This window comes from Capsicum annuum, chromosome 1 (assembly GCF_002878395.1).
Source record: "Capsicum annuum cultivar UCD-10X-F1 chromosome 1, UCD10Xv1.1, whole genome shotgun sequence".
NCBI classification, from domain to species: domain Eukaryota; kingdom Viridiplantae; phylum Streptophyta; class Magnoliopsida; order Solanales; family Solanaceae; genus Capsicum; species Capsicum annuum.
In genome coordinates, this window is record NC_061111.1 from 3,987,451 (window position 1) to 4,004,653 (window position 17,203).

General features: G+C 33.3%; 3 protein-coding genes and 1 long non-coding RNA gene across 4 annotated transcripts in view; 1 reads left to right on the forward strand and 3 right to left on the reverse strand.

Moving 5' to 3' along the window:
• Positions 1 to 1,119, forward strand: part of LOC107864919 (AT-hook motif nuclear-localized protein 5) — a 7,536-nt gene extending 6,417 nt beyond the window's left edge. Inside the window, exons 4-5 of the mRNA XM_016711322.2 lie at positions 108 to 269; positions 557 to 1,119. Coding sequence (XP_016566808.1) covers positions 108 to 269; positions 557 to 772 — 378 coding nt within the window. The 3' untranslated portion in view covers positions 773 to 1,119. The remainder of the gene's footprint in view (positions 1 to 107; positions 270 to 556) is intronic.
• Positions 1,120 to 1,307: 188 nt separating this feature from the next.
• LOC107864937 (putative ripening-related protein 1) lies at positions 1,308 to 3,448 on the reverse strand. Its single transcript, XM_016711333.2, has one exon. It carries the CDS (start codon positions 2,116 to 2,118, stop codon positions 1,543 to 1,545), a length of 576 nt encoding a protein of 191 aa, XP_016566819.1. The 5' UTR covers positions 2,119 to 3,448; the 3' UTR covers positions 1,308 to 1,542.
• An 803-nt stretch (positions 3,449 to 4,251) lies between these two features.
• Positions 4,252 to 7,596, reverse strand: LOC107864929 (probable phospholipid hydroperoxide glutathione peroxidase). Its single transcript, XM_016711329.2, has 6 exons — positions 7,213 to 7,596; positions 6,026 to 6,102; positions 5,185 to 5,246; positions 4,877 to 4,995; positions 4,543 to 4,710; positions 4,252 to 4,442 (listed from the first exon to the last, which is right to left on the reverse strand). The coding sequence occupies exons 1-6, from the start codon at positions 7,462 to 7,464 to the stop codon at positions 4,410 to 4,412; spliced, it is 711 nt and encodes a 236-aa protein (XP_016566815.1). The 5' UTR covers positions 7,465 to 7,596; the 3' UTR covers positions 4,252 to 4,409.
• A 5,200-nt stretch (positions 7,597 to 12,796) lies between these two features.
• Positions 12,797 to 15,591, reverse strand: LOC107864906. Its single transcript, XR_001672697.2, has 5 exons — positions 15,228 to 15,591; positions 14,241 to 14,625; positions 14,084 to 14,147; positions 13,684 to 13,737; positions 12,797 to 13,127 (listed from the first exon to the last, which is right to left on the reverse strand). It is a non-coding gene; the product is annotated as an uncharacterized LOC107864906 (long non-coding RNA).
• Positions 15,592 to 17,203: the final 1,612 nt, after the last annotated feature.

A 17,203-nucleotide genomic window follows, 5' to 3' on the forward strand; every position in this document is an offset into this window, starting at 1 on the left:
CAAAATAGTCATTCTCCTTTCCTTTTGCCAAGTGTGCATGTCATTATCCTTGTGGTAAAAAGTTTCGACATGTATCATGAGAATTACATGTTCCCTGTTTTCTGCAGGGCCGTTTTGAGATACTATGTCTGTCTGGTTCTTACTTGGTTGCTGAAACCGGTGGTCCACGCAATCGTACCGGTGGTATAAGTATCTCAGTTTGTAGTCCTGATGGCCATGTAATTGGCGGTGCTATAGGGGGTAGGCTCATAGCAGCCAGTCCTGTTCAGGTATTTGCTTTATGCTTGTTTATCTCTAGATTGGTCTTTCATATCAAATTTGTTGCGAGTATTAATTGTGAACTATGGAGTTAACAAAAACAAGGTTCAGATAAAGGCCAAACTAGGGATCTACGTATCCAATTAGTTCAGATTATGGAATCATTGCACTTGGATTCCAATGTAGTAGTTGTAGTTACTGTTTTATTTGGAGTAGAGCAGCGTAAAACCCTGCCTCGGCCTTGTAGATCAGATATTTGTTTTCTTTGTAACACACAAATGAAAGATGTTTGCTGCAGGTAGTCGTATGCAGCTTTGTCTATGATCCAAAGTTAAAGAACAAACCAGAAAGCAGCATTAAAGACGAGAAAGAGTCTACTGAAAAGTCATCTACACCAGTTGGTGCCACACTGAATCAAGGTCCTACTTCAGGGTCTGGTTCGGGTGTTTGGCCTCCAAGTTCCCGGCCAGATGTAAGAAATTCCCAGACCGAGATTGACCTGACGCGTGGATGACACAATTTGGTTTGTATATACGTGCTGTTGTAAATGAAATGCGCCAGGAGATCAGCTCAAGGATTCAACTGTCTCTGCCTATTAGTAGATGATGGACTATTCTAACTTTGTAACAAAGTTCTCCTTTTAGGTACTGCTTAGTGGTAAGGTAGAGGATCATGCTTATTTAGAAGGTTAACTTTGATGGACCAAATTTATTCAGGATAAGTGGTGGAAGTGCTTTTGGTCTCTTTTCTGTTGTAACTTTAGAATATTCTGATTTTGGGGACAAATCAACAGGCCAAAAATGAGTTTCTTTTTGTAACATGTCTTGAAACATTGTTATTTATCTTTTTCCTTCACAAGAACTTTCCATTTTGGCTAGCAATATGTTGGAGCCTCCCCTTCCTCTATCATAAAGACGTAAAACGGGGGAGGGTGGTGGCGGTGCTGGTGTGGGGATGTTATGGTTGTCATCAAGAGATCAGATGACTGCATACAATTCATACTGGAAGAAATTCATATGATTTTCTTGGTTCAAAGAAAACCAGTAGAAGAAAATAAGAAGAATAACATTTGTTATTGTTGTGATAGCATAGTAAAAGGAGACTCAGTCTTGCTATCAGTTCCTCTGGTATATGCAGGGTTTTTATTGTACAAAGGAGATATCAAGATTATTTTTTACTTCTACAAATTGGAGTGCCAAAGGGCTGAATCTCAGTGGGTCGTGGCGTGGCAGACAGGCAGCAATGTTACTCGGCCACTTACAATACCGATGATATCAAGATTCATTAATCAGACCAGACGATTTCAAGCCAACCCCAATCTTTCTTAGGTACATGGAGAGCTTTCCACACTGCTGCAGAAGCATCAACAATATTATTCTGGCAAGGAGGAAGGTATGCATGTGGAGCATCACACCCTCTACCCGAGTCACATTCATCGACAACCATGGCTTTCACACTCCTTCCATTCGCGTGGATGGTAATGTTCTCAAAACAACGGCTCCCTTTACTGTACCATCCGGTGGACAAGGCCACCACGGGGATAGAGTTGTGGTAATATTTGCCACTACATTCTGATGGACCGCCACCATCACCCCCCTTGTCAAAGTCGTTGATGGTAAGAATTGCCTTCGTGTGACCAGTAACCGGAGGTGAACATTTGTACGTGGTGTAAAATTTCCCTTCTTCACAACATTCATCACCAGGCCTGCATTGATCTTTTGGGGGCTTTTTACCCTTGATCTTTCCACTTGGCTTGCATTTTTGAGCTTCCACCATTAATATGTCACTACAAGCCATGGACATTGCTAGGATCAAGAAAGCAATAAAATGAACTAGGCTAAGGTAACTTCCCTTGTTCATTGTTGCACTTCGTTAAATTCAAATTGTTTGAGAATGTTATTAACTTGATGTTGTTTTTTGTTTGGTGAAGAATTTACACAATCGATTTGCTATTTATAGAAAGTCTGCCACCCTTTGATTTGCTATTTATAGAAAGTCTGCCACCCAAAAAAGGATAAACTTTTGCCGGTTAATATCTTGTTTATACTTCAAATGTATATAGTGGTGGTCATGTAAATCCAAATTATGGAACACAATGAAAAACTTACTAAGAAATGAAGGGACAATAACAATAACAATGACTACAGTCCTACTAGGAAACTTTTCAATGATGGAGTGAAAATCAACTTTCATTTTTCTTTAAAAAGTTAAAATACTACATAAAACAACAACATACCTAAAAGGTTTCCACAAGTAGGGTGTGGAGAGAATAGGGTTGTACGCAAGACCTTACCTTACCTTACCTCTTATGTTTGTAGGATAGAGAGATTTAACCTGAAAGATCCCCGGCTTAAGAAAATAATTTTTAGAACATGTTTGAAAGAAATGCAAGAGTCGAAAGTTATTTTTGAAGCATAGGATAACGATACTAAGGGAACAGATAGAGAAAACCCTCGACTACCTACTTTTTATGTTCTCAATAAACTAAAGTTGTGCTACGTCCTGCTAATCTATCCAATTCTACCTCAATCTACCTCTACCTCTCCTTAATTCTATCACCGTCAAAACTCTCGCACCTCATCGGTGAGACATCTGCGCTCCTCCTCTTCAAATGTCCGAACCACCTCAATGTCATTTCTCGCATCTTGTGTACCAAGAAGGCTACTTCAACCTTGTTCCTTATATTTTCGTTCGTTCCTAACATTGTTTCTCATCGTATGCCCACACATCCACGTACACATCCTCAAATATTACATATTAGAACAAGTAAATTTTCAAAGATGTCATCACATCTACAACACAATCAACAGAGTTACAACATACTTTAGTCTACAATACTAATTAGTTTTATCTAATAAAACCAAAACTTTTCCCACTCGTCCTAACATTGCTATTTTTCTTGTGCTGTTACTCTATTACTTTTACCCCGTTATGTTCAATGGTTTGGATTTACATGACCAACTCTACTTACATTCAAAAGTATTGTTCTATAAATAGCAAAGCAATTCTATCAACTCTTTACCACAAAGTTGAAAAAAAAATAAAAAAATGAAGGGGACTCACTTAGGCCTAGTTGATTTAGTTGTTTTCTTGATTTTTATTTCCATGGCTTTTAGTAACATATTAATTGTTGAAGGTCATAAGCACAATGGCAAAATGAAGGCAATTTTAACACTGAATGACTTTTCAAAAGGTGGTGATGGAGGTGGTCCATCAAAATGTAGTGGTAAATATTAACATAATTCAACTCCAATAGGGGCTTTATCAACTGGATGGTACATTAAAGGGAAAAGATGTTTTGATAAAATTACTATTTATGCAAATGGGAAGGAGTACAAAAGCTATGGTTGTTGATGAATGTGACACAAGTAGAGGGTGTAAGAATAACATTGTTGATGCTTCTGAAGCTGTGTGGAAGAAATTGGGTGTTCCTGAGAAAGACTGGGGCTGGCTCGAAGTTCACTGGTCTGACTAATAAACTCGATCTTTGATATTATGTAGAAATGTTGGCTCAAAGTTCACTGATCTGACTAATAAACTCGATCTTTGGTATTATGTAGAAATGTCTTTCTTCACTTTCATTTCAGTAAAATGATAGCGAGGGTTACTTGCCTCAATCACGCTATCATCTGTGTTTACTAGTAGACCGAGAAGGCTTATGGAATAACTCGCAAATCACACACAAGAGGTAGATTACACTAGACAGCCCCATGTGACAAGCTCGACCGAGAAAGCCAAGATAACTTGCAAATAACACACAAGGTAGAATACACTAGGCACCCTGGCAAGCCCCGTGCAACAAGTTCGACTCAGAAAGCCAAACCCTAATGTCACCGGCAAGGAGTTTCGAACTTGAGACGTCCATTATGGAGGTCCCAAGCCAAACCATCTGAGCCACCCTGAAGGGTTATGACTATGAATTAGTCTTGAACTGTTCATGATCTTTTCTAATACCAAAGCTACATCCCTGAGCTTGTTGTGTAAACATCATGGTACGTGTAATAAGAAATATGTTGATTATTGAGATTGTACAAGCAGTAAAACGTAGTAGCAGCTGAACAAGAAGAAAATTACATGAAACATAACAGCTTATTCGCTATAACACGCTCGTTATTTCTAGCACCAAATGCAGAAACAGCGTAACCCAGAGCTCATGCAACGCCCAAGAGTTTCTTGATGTCCTTCTGCAGAAATACAGAGGGAAGGATTCATTAGCTATACTGTCTGTGAGCATAGTTAAGAGCAAGGAAAGACGAACGATAGGAGAGGAGACCGGGTTCTTACCTCCATGCTAGCTGGAGAAGTGGTTGGAGAGTAGCGATCAACGACGTTTCCTTCTTTGTCAATGAGGAATTTGGAGAAATTCCACTTGATACCATCACCAAAGAACCCACCTTTGCTTGATTTCAGAAACTTATACAGTGGAGCAGCATTATCGCCATTCACATCGACCTAGATCATAAAGAAAGCGAGGCTGTTACTACATAATACTGGCTTCACCTATTTTCAGTTTCAGATTCTAAGAGACGTGGTAGCATTCTTGAACGAGCCTATGTGCTACAAAAATATTGCGTGACATGCATGACTAGAAAGAGAAGAATATTTGTGTTATTGCAACCTTATCAAATATTGGGTACTCGGCCTTGAAGCGAGTGCAAACCATCTGCTGGATATCTTCGATGCTTCCAGGCTCCTGCCCACCGAACTGGTTGCAAGGGAATGCGAGAATCTCCAAACCTGTGTAACAGGAAGGGCATATTAACAAGCTAAATTAGGAAAAAAACGGCCTTTGTGTTGAGTTCTCTTTGCAGTGTGAATTATGTTGGGATAAGTGACTCCATTGCAGGGGAATTGATGGAGAGAGTGGTCTTTCTTGTTAGTTCAACTAATCAGCAACACAATTTAGATTTAGGAGAATTGACAGACCTTTGTCCTTGTACTTTCTGTATAACTCCGTCATGTCGGTGTAGTTTGAATTAGTCAGGCCACTGCATCAGAAAATGGAATCAGTTAAATGCTCATCAGTAAATACTAAAACATCACAAAACGATATCATAGGTACAACAAGCATGTATTCTGACCCTCCACAGTGAACTTCGCAATGAGATCAAAATACAAAGAAATAAACGGGATATATTCGATCCAAGCTGCACATTAACTTGTCACTAGTGGTACTAATAAATAGCACTTTGGTTGAGTCTCTGTCCTTGGACCAAGTGAGGCAGGAATGTTTATGTCAGGCTCCACCAGTTTCAATCATTAACCCTATCAAAGGCGGGTAGAACAATGTCATATCCGGTGGGGAAAAGAGCACCTTTCTTATCCGGTCGTACCAGTTAAAATGAGCGCGTTTAATTTTCAAGGGCAGACCATCAGAAAACATGCTGACAGTGAACTTCAAAAACCCAGACCATGCTAAGTTCATCACACAACACACACACTGAAACATAATGGATCCTAAAATTTGATACATACAAGGGTTGTACACCAGCAAAACTCCGAGTACGATGCCACAAATGCAAAAATAGATATCAATTAATTAGTACGCCGTTCTATCACTTGATTGATGAAAATCACTTGACATGTAGACACCTGTTTAGGATAGTTTCAGTCTCAATTATAAGGAGAACAACACATGGAAACTTTACCAATTACAAGAAACAAAGATAAGTTTCTCTGATGAAAAATTATACTTGAAATCTCGAAATACCGAGAAAGAGGTCTCATAAGATATAATGAATAAAATAACTTTGAAGCTAAAGCATACCACTGTGATGCAACATTGACAATGATAAGAACCTTTCCCTTGTAAATGCTGAGATCAACGTCCTTGCCCTTAGCATCCTGTAAAACTTACAAAGAACTTTAGTTATCAAGATCTCATCAACGTTAACAGCTTAAACTCACTCAATACTTTGTTTATCAACATCAAAACAGACCTAAAACTAAAAAAAACTATTTTCAAGAACAAAGAACCAATAACAAATACTGCAACAAGCCTTAGTTTGCTGTTAGCACCAAGTCAAATCATCTTTTTTCTTTCTTTCTGATAAGTCAAATCACTTGCACTAATAGCAATCAGATGGTTGGAAAATATACACTATACTCTAAATTCTAAATGTCAAGGGAAGCGAATCAACAAATGCGCGCAAGGAGCGATGAAATATATTTATAATTAATGAATACATTACAAGATGCTTGTGTGGTTCAACCACATTCATTCAACAAGTTATCTTAGCTATCTACACGACTGATACATCTTTCTTTTACACCAAAAACATAAAGTGAATAAGAAAAAGATTTTGATATTTTACATTGTTATCTTGCTAATTCAAATTTATACAAATAAAAAAAGCAAGGTCTAAATCACTTGGCAACTATGCCCCATAACTCAAAAGCCCCAAATAACCAAGAAAATAAACAGAAGCATAAACCAAAACAAAAAATGACCAACCTTTACCCAAAATAAAATAAAAAAGTACAATCTTTCACATTCTTTTCTTTTATATTCAGTGTAAGGCCACTTATAATAGATCTTTTTGGCCCAATTCTTCCCTTTGGACTCCGCGCATAGCGGCAGCTTTAGTGCTACTTCTTTATTCGTTGCTTAAGTTGGATGATACATATCGATATAAAAACAAATTTCAATCACCCCCTAACCCAAAAATTGATAAAAATCACGCCACATAAGTCATAATTCAATTTCCTAATTCAAAAGACCAACAAAACAAACAAAAGAAAAAAGTTTTTTTCTTTCAAACAATTAGTCAAAACAGGCTAAATTGAACAGTTTAAAAAAGAAAGAAACACCCAAATCGAAATAAGCAAAAAAAATTGCTGACACATAACTCAGTTTCCTAATTCAAGAACTACCAAGCCAAACAAAACAAGATTTTCTTTCTTCAACAATTAATCAAAATTCAACCATTTACAAATGTTAAATAAAAAACCCACCTTGACAGTGAAGTCATAAACAGATTGAGGCTTGTTGGATTGGCTAGCCATGTTACGATTCAATCTCAAACCCAAAAACTCAAAAGCTTTAGGAGCAACAACAGGAGGAGATAAAGAATGGGGTAAAACTGTATGGATGGGCTTAGAAAAATGAGAAACAGCAAGATTTGATACTGAATCCAAATGGGTTGGCCTTAGAATTGAAGCAAATTGCCTTAGATATTTGAGATTTTTAGCTGAAGAACAAAGCATTTATAGCTGAATTATTTTTTTTGGAAGATTGGTCAATGATATAATATCTTGAACAGCGTGTGTTTCATAGTTAGAGATCAGGACACGCTTTTACACGTGGCATCAAATCAAAGAGACACGTGGACTAATGTAAGACGAACACATTTTGGATTCTTTACACCTATATAATCCGCAGCTGATACAACCTCTGCTCTTCGAGCAAACATTATGTAATAGCCTGCAAACCCGAAGGCGTAGGGGTGTGCATCGGTTGGTTCGGTTCGATTTTTTATATTATCGTTTCGATTTATCGATTTTCGATTTTTAAATATGCTAAACCAATAACCAAACCAATAAGATATTTTTTATTGATTTTTGATTTATCGATTTTTAGTCCTTAATAATTTGATTTTTGATTTAACCGATAAAAAAATACCCATATAAAATAGAAATAGAAATAGTAGCAACACTTATTATATTGTGGTTGGTGGTCATATTTATATTGGGTGGTAAATAATTTGTTCCAAAGAAAAAATAAAATAAAAATTAGAGCCTTTAATCTCATACAAGTCTTTACATTTTTCCTTCATTATGATCTTCTATTAGCTAATATTTTTTCATTGATTCTAAGTGCATGTAGATAATTACTTACCTAATTATGTTTCATGTATTATAATCTCCCACGTTAGTGACATTTATGGAATTTTACATAAATTATGTCAATCAATTACAAAACTTTGACTTGTATTTGATGAAATAGTGTTAAAGAATAATGTTATTCCCATGGTATTTGTGACTAAGATGATTTAATTTATTTATTTTTACTTAAACGTAAGCAATGATGTGAAGGTATATATACTTTAAACATGTAGTATTTGATACCACATTTATAAAAGTTGTGTTTCTAGAAGTTTCTGGACTAGGGCCTACTTTGTATTTTCATATATTTTTAAGTCAAAGTTGTTTTTGCACTTTTAATGGATTGATAAATCTTCTGGACAGTATATAAAATACGTTTAAGGCACATAAGTCTTCTGTTTTCACTTGTTCACACAATAAGGATTGAGTTATATTCAATCTTGTCCAAAATGCATTTAATATAATATGGGAGAGATATAGATCATTAATTGAGGATTTTTCTGTTTTAATCTTTCAGAATTTTTCAAAGGTTTTCTGATTTTTTATTCAATTAAATTAAGCAATGGCTCTTCTTTTTCTAAGTTGTTTTAAAAACTTTAAAAAGTTTTTGAAATAATTTTAATGTCAAATCATTTTCGTGCAAAACACATCGTTTGGTTTGGGTCAGCTTTTGATAAAATCAAAACCAAATTAATAATTTGGTTGTTTTTAAAATTCAAAAATAAATAAAACTAAAACCTTCGATTTAGTTATTATCGGTTTGATTCGTTTTTCGTTTCACATAATGAATGATAGAAATCAACAAATGTTTTCCTACTATATTACAAGATAAATGTGTGTTTATATATATATATATATATATATATATATGAATCTTTTATTATCCCCACAAGCATCTTCATTCATATAAATGGCATGGAATATTTTCTGTTATATTCTTTTTGTCAATTTCTTTAGAATTGAAATGAGAAATAAAGGAGTACCAACGGAGGAAGGTTTCACTGAAAGGGTAAGAGAAATAATTTTTCATTTTTTTTATATAGCATAATTGTTGGGTAAAAAAATTGAAGAGGAGTCTTAGAATAATTAACTGATAAAGATGTTGTTATATAATGCATGTGTTTAATTCGTGAAAACATGCTCCGACAAAAATATGGGGTAAGATTGTGTACACTAGCTAAAGCCTAAACCCCTGTGGTTATGCCTTTCTTTGGACCGTCTGCATAGCGGAAACTTTAATACAGGCAACGATTGCCTTTTTTTGAGTTGGGTATAAAAACAAGCTAAGTCTTTTGCTTAAATTAAACATTAGCATGCATGCATGCAACGTTAGTAATATTTTATGGAACTAGGCTAGTTAAGGACAAACATTTGAGTTTGCAGTTTTATATTTATTGGTAATTTTATTTCTTATATATGTTGTGTAAAACCAATCTCCTCTGTATATTCAGGTCCTATATTCCCTTGTTGTCCTCCTATTTTCAAACCTTCTGCCTCGCTCTATACGTGCAATAATCAATCTTTAATATTCAGGCTTCACCCTTTGATTGCCTTTCAATTCTTGTCCACCACCCTGGTAAATCTTGCTGTCTCGACATTCTTCTAGGGTACACACTCTAACTGACAACAACAGGATGCATGTATGTATAGCGCACAAAATGCACGTACGTTGCACGAGATGCATCTGTGGCACATGAAATACATGTCTGATATATCAACTTTCCACTAGGAGTTTTGACTGACAACAACAGGATGCATGCATGTATAGCGCACAAGACGTACGAGATGCATGTGTGGCACATGAAATACATGTTTGATATATCAACTTTCCACCAGGAGTTTTGACCACACGGTGTTGGTTGGATTTGGTGGCATAGCTATGACGCTTCCGATAAGTAAGTCTCTGTACCTAGAAGTTTTGTTTAATATGTGTAAGCTTTTAATTGGTTGAAATTAGTGGCGGATTCAGGATTTAAAGTTTGTGATAAAAAGAAAATTAATTAGTAACTAGAGAGATTTGAACTCACAACCTAGAGGTCAATAAAACTTTTACAAGTCCCGCTACTCTACTAAGCCAACAATACACTTTGTTTATGGGTTCCCAACTTATAATTCTTATATATTTACTAGATTTCTCTATATAAATACTAGATTCGCACGAAAGTTATTGGGTTCCCGGGAACCCCCACCCGGAACCCTAGATCCGCCCCTGGTTGAAATTTTAGAATAAAACTGAAGGGTATATTGTGTAAGCTTATACCATGATTGAAACAATCTGCAAATTATACCATTCAAGAAATCACCTTCTAATTATTCAACATGATTGAAATAATTTGCGACTTACTCCAATGAAGAAATCACCAACTCTATCCTAATATGGTATAAACGAACTTTTTCAATCAAAATATAGAGAAGTTTCGTGGTTAATCTGCAAATATGGTAAACTAACTTTTTTTTTATTATCAAAATATAGAGATGGAAAGTGTTGTGGTTAATCTACAATCATTGATTTTAAGACTAATAAATTCTTTAAAACAATTACTCTGCCATAAAAAAATTATCAATAATATTTATTTATTATGAGATTAAAAAGATTCTTCTGTCACACTTTTAAAATTAGCCGTCAAAAGTTTAGTATGATCACTAGATGATTATTGGAATTGCATTTAAATGTCTAGAGCAAGTTTTTACCAAATTCTCATCATACAATAAAACAATAATTTTCTTTCAGATAAAAAAGGTCAAATTATAATTATATCATCTAGTCGATCATGTGAAATAATTTTTCAATAGTCTATAAAATTACATCCAAAAAATAATTTTAAGGTTTCAAAGTAATTTAACAGATCGGGGTTAGAAGATGGTTTCAACATCGGAAAGAGAGAAGTGAAGATTTGAAATGGCAGAGGAAGGGGATTAAGAAGGGAGTGTTTAAGAATTAAAAATTTAAAAATAAAGAAAAGAAAGAAAAGCTGAAAAACAAGTGGTAACATATTAGAAATGGTAATTGCCTATTAATCTTTTTACACCATCGATGTATATTAGTTAAACTCATTTTATCATAAAGGGTCAAGGCAAAATAGGGCCAAAGGTGGACCAATGTTATATTTGTACCATTTTCAATTAGGAAAGACCACCTAGGTATCCTATGATTAGAAAAATGTTTGAAGAGTAATTTAGTACCTTTTTCGTTAATGAAATTATTTTTTCTGTTCAATATAAAATTGAAACGTTCTATCCACAAATTGATATCCTATAGTAATTAAATATGCTATTTTATGTATTTTTTCCACATTAAATTTTTAGTACTTGAGAAAGAAAAAGTAAAATTGGTGTTTCGTCTATGAATAATTGGAAGAATAATGTCGATTATAATTCTTTAGAGATTCACAATCTTAGGCACATCAGACATTTCCAACTTAATTATCTTAGCAGATTGCGTAATAGTTGTTGAGCTATGTAAATAAGAAAAAAATTAATCTATACTAAAAGCAAAAAAATTGCTACTTAGATGAATACAATTTTAATTTAATTTTATTTTGAATGAGACATACAGGTATTACTATTGTGTTCTTGGATTGATGGTGTTTCGCCAAAAGATCTTATGAAATCCTCTGACATCGGTGAAATCATTTCAAAAGGGTTTATTGTGGAGGCGATCGTCGTATTAGTATTTATTTTTCTTATTCTTTTGAGGATAGGGTACAAATATATTAAGCTCAATGTCGCGGTTAGAAGATTTGTTCTTCAATTTCGATTTGAACCATTTTCTTCCGTAGTACAGGAGAAAGTAAATTTCACAGATGGTACATTTGTTTGACTGAGTTCGAACAAATTGAGCGTGTACGCATCCTCCCCTGCAGGCATGTGTCTCACCATGAATGTATAGAAAACTGGATGCTTAGGCGAGTAATGTGTCCAGATTATTGTCGTCGCGATTATAGCAAGCCAATCACGGTATTTTACTATGTCTTTGTTATTTGAATTGATACTTTTAATGTAACAGTTTATTCGATATTGATTAGTGTACAAAATGCACATAAGATGCACGTAAGTCGCACGAGATGCACTTACGTCGCACGAGATGCACGTGTGATGCACAAAAATTAATTTTATCGAATATACTTGAAATCTCTGATTAAAATTTAACTTTAGCTTTAGACCACCAAATTCGTTGAGTCGACCCTGGCAGGGTCACAAATATAATTTTCCTGTCCATTACTTTCATTTGGCACAGGCCCAATATCATTTACTGATCAGAAAATTCAAATTGATGTAGGAGCTCAAATACTCTTAGTTGGTTCGAGCGGTGTGTGTATATATATACAGGGGCGGAGTTAGGCCTTGTTAGGAGGTTCGACTGAATCCCTTCGACGGAAAAATACATTATTTATACATGGTTAAAATTATTTTATATATTTATAGTAGGTGTCGAACCCCCTTCAGCTAAGTTTTCTTCGAATATTGAACCCTTTTAATTGAAATCCTGGCTCCACCTCTGGATATGTAGCAAACACTAGCATGACATAGAGGAAAAACACCAAACTGAACATTCACAACTTGTTCATGGGATACACCTCTCCCCTTTGTCATCATTATAAAGGGAAAAAAGTGTATCAAGTTCATTCCTCAAACGTGACAATATTTTATCATTGAAATAGAAGGTAAATACATCATTATAGTAAGTAATCAGATTTAGACTTATTGACTTCCTCCAGGTCCGCCATAAAATACACGGGTAACATATGTGGGTTATCACTAACTCGATACAGATTAGGATCATCGACATATACATTTGTTAGATCAACATCTATTGTTACACCTTTATCATTTAAAACACTAAGTCCCTTTCAATAACCATCAGAACCGGTGCTTCCGATGGGAAAAAAAACTTCAGCCCATTGGAGGTTCAGGCACACCCGGTGGGCTCCCCATTCAACGTTATTAGCAAAGTTTGCCAAGCTAGTGAAAATCTTTTGAGGCCAATAGCCAATCTGTTGATTGTCATCTCCAAGTAGAAGCCACCAATTTCCATTGACTAGATCCTTTCGTTTTTCAGAAGAAAATGTCTATATTAGTATTTTGTAGCTTTCAAATACTTAGAAAATTATTTTAGGAGTAAAAATAAAAAAAATTGTACCCGCTCTATATACATTCTAAACTCCCTTGGCTTCTCTCCACGTTGCGAAATTTTATCGAAAACCTTATCGAGAGGTATCTCATTGCGTACTATTACAAATCCAGGGCATAATGTATTGAAACATTGTGTGTTACCAGCCTAATAAATGTCACACCCCCTATCATTTTCTTATTGTAGAGGGTTGTTAGGATGTTAAAAGAATAAAAGTTTGTTAGAATTTTGTTGAGAGTTACTTTTTTTTTTGTATTTTTGTGGGATGTAATCACGTGGGTGAGGGTACATAATATGATAAGGTAAAAATGAATAAAATCAAACTTTTGAGGGGGACAAAATTACGTGGCTATAATAAACATAAATTTAGCTTATCATAACATAATTAATAAGGTTAGTTTAATAAAATAAATCTCTGATATGGGCCGAGGAAAACGAAATAGAGGGAGTAGATAGCATAAGGAAAGTACCTGAAAATGTACAAAAAACCTAGTTTTAGTATCTCCATAAAGAGTTGGATCCACCTGAAACACGAAATAGGTCTATCATGACAATTGAATTGGAGCTATTTTGGAAACATTCAAAAAAAACTAAAATTAACAATAAATAAATCTTTTACAAGTAAAATAGTTAAATTTTCACAAGTTGCTAAATTTACTCTCCAACCAACTTGTAAAGCATCTGGCCCATTCTGAATTTTCAATCGACTTGCACTATGTTGTTTACCTTCAACATGAGGATTATATGTATTTGCTGACATTCCAGCACCCGTAAACTTATTGTGTGGATTTTGTGGAATATGAACTATTGCAAGCTGGATAGAGTATAATAATATGTGTTAAATTATTATAGAATATATACAAATTTAACCTATTTAGATGTATCCTCCTTTCGAAGACATGTATCTCCCTTTTGGGTCACTTGTGTTGTTAATCTGTGCAGAAGTAATAAAATATATGAGATTTGTTGGATATATATATATATATATATTTGCGCAAAATAGTGAATTAATGTAGTATTATCTTACTGTAGTCAACTTAGTGTCATATGTGACATCTTCTGGCGATGGCATGTTTTTTGTCTAATAAGATCTTCTTTAGTCAATTTTCTAATGGGAATTGTTCCAAAAGGACAACCACCATCTTTTGACAAGACCATATCGTCGATGAGCAATTAGTTGCAGATGTACTTGAATTTTGCGTAGACCTAGCTAAAGTAGGTTTCATCTGTCTATCTAAAAATGCTCAAATTGTGTGTTAACAAATAGTACTCTTATTACAAAGTTAAAAAGTAAAGTGGAGAGAAAAGTAGACACATGCCTTCGGGTGAAAATTGTGATTCTTTAATAATGGATTATCAAATGCCGGCTGTTTGTAGAAATTCACCCAATTATATGTGTCTCCGTGTTGACTCTGAGAACAAAAACATCATGAAATAAGTAATTTTGGTTATCCAATATGTAATACATTTGTTATGCATACACAAATTTCCCCGGACAAAGGAGTAGAAATATATGTAGATCGTATACACTATTCCAAACTTTCACATAGCAATAATAACAATATATTCGGTACAATTTTATAAGTGAGATCTAAAATAGATAACGATGTAGGCGACTCTTATCTTTATCTTTATCTTTATCTTTGCAAAATAAAGAATCTTTTTGACAGACTCATATAGTATATCGATATTCTGGTTCAATTGGTCAAAATGGGCCTTTTAAGTGAATTGTGATGCTTTTTCTAAGCTATTATGTGGATGATAAAAATGTAAAACCCAAGGAGTACATTAAAAATCCTTTAGATGTATAACATCAATTACAAAAAATAATTTTTTAAAAAATAAAAAATAGAACATTAGTTAGATTATTTTAAATTCCTCGTGAACAAATTATAAACTAATAAACTAAGGGGTGAAACGATATTTATTTACGTTACAAGTGATAGAGAAGTATATAAATCATTCACAAAGACTCACGAATACAACGATTTTTGGCCCAAAATTCAATATATACCTTCATAATTTTGACCGATGGCTTGTTGAGAAGTTTAAGTTGCTCTTCCAACTCCGAGTCCTCTTGTTTAGATAGTTTGATTCTTCCCTGAACTCCATTATAACTCAGAAGAAAATACAGTACCAACAAAGTTTGTTGGATTATCCTTTTATGTATCAACATTGCTTGAATACATTAATTTTATTTTATAGAAATGAAAGTCATATTATTTGAGGAAAAAAAAAAGATTAACAAAACATGGACTTACTTGATTTAATTACTTGATGTATGAAAGATAAAATTTGTGAGCACCTTAGTATGGGGGAAGATGTTAATTATAATTTATATGCAGGGGCAAGGGATATACACAAGAGTTTTAAATATATCTCTATCCATATTTTTTGGTTCACATTCAATCTTCACACCTAATAAAGAAAGAAAATAAAAGAGAAAATCACATTAAATTAGAGTAATCTTGAAGTTTGACTAACAGAATCTAAAGAAGGTTTTTTCTTTATATATATATATATATGATCAGATACAGTCAAATCTATCTACAGTGATAATATTTTTTTGAAAGTTTTATTAAAGCTACAGTGAGATATTTATTTTATATTTGTACGTATATTGATATTTGATTTTTGGATCTTATTTAGCTACTACAAATAAAAGCGAGAAAAACTATTTTTTTGGTACTTTTTATGTTATAAACGAATATAAATTAAAATACTGTTAAATTTTAAAATGTCAATTGATTTGTATATTTTATTTATTAAAAATTAAAAAGACTAATTAATACATAGTAATAAAGCAATAACTAATTTGAGCTCTAGCTAGCTCCCCCAGCATCAATTGCTACTACAATTAGTGCATTATTATCTCTCTTTTAGGATCAATAAATAAAGGACATATTTGATCAACTCCAAACAAATAATTTATATACACAAGTAAGAAAAATAATTTGTATTACATTTGCTCCAATAGATTTGAAAAAAAAAGTTCCTCTAAAAATTATAGTTGTGCACTTGTGGTGCTATTAAATTCTAAATTCATTTATAAAGATTTGCCACATTTTCATATAACAACAACAAAAAATGGTTTGACTTTTTGAAATGTGATTTCAGGAGACATTAGGAGACGTAATTAAATTAAACTAATGAGAGTCTAAAAAGTTCCATACGCAACTATGTATGTTTGAAACTGCATATGAAATGCTTTCTTTTATAAAGTTGAATTATTTTATCACGAATTTAAATTAGTCAAATTTTAATATAGGTATCAGACACTTGGTAAAAAATAAAAAAAAAAATTGAGTATATTAAAACTGATTATGCAATCATCAGGAATGTTTTATATCTCAGAGTAAAACTTTTCAAGAAAAACTTAAATTAATCGAATTCTAATACAAATATTAATCACTCGATAAAAAAAAATGTATGTTGAAACTTCAATCCTCAAATTCAAATACCCATTGGGCCCATTCCTAGCTGCTTAACTTGGAGGCAAAGCTAAATTAAACTTTTTTCTTTTTTAAAAAAATAAAGATAATAAGAAAGCTTTAACTTTTATCAAGAATTTAATTTGGCCTTAAACATGTTGGAAAAAATTGTATATTTGTATAAACTATTAAAATAAATTTTCTATAACATAATATGATACAGATTTAATTTTATAGCTCTTTATAAATTTTATTTTTAAATCTTTATTAAAAAGGTTTTCATTTTTACACATATAATCTAAAAATATTACTATTTTTTAATTTAATTTATAATTAATGATTAAAAAAATCATTTTCCATATATAACGCTATATCCAAAAGGATAGACTAGTGTTATTTTAGGAAAATATTTTAATCTCCAAGATAAAATTTGTGTATATTTTTACACTTTTCAAAATATCAAAATATGTTACGTTGTTGATATTTTTTTAATCTCTTTTTAACCATAGTCGGTTGATTAGATATTAGATACATTAAATACCCATCTAGATCAAACCTT

Bases quoted from the DNA above. Each gene is read 5' to 3' on its own strand.
- LOC107864937 (XM_016711333.2), bottom strand. From the start codon at position 2,118: ATGAACAAGGGAAGTTACCTTAGCCTAGTTCATTTTATTGCTTTCTTG.
- LOC107864929 (XM_016711329.2), bottom strand. From the start codon at position 7,464: ATGCTTTGTTCTTCAGCTAAAAATCTCAAATATCTAAGGCAATTTGCT. The intron at 4,996-5,184 runs GTCTGTCAATTC...CCTGTTACACAG, and splicing joins CAGAAAGTACAAGGACAAAG to GTTTGGAGATTCTCGCATTC. The intron at 4,711-4,876 runs GTTGCAATAACA...TTTATGATCTAG, and splicing joins AGTACCCAATATTTGATAAG to GTCGATGTGAATGGCGATAA.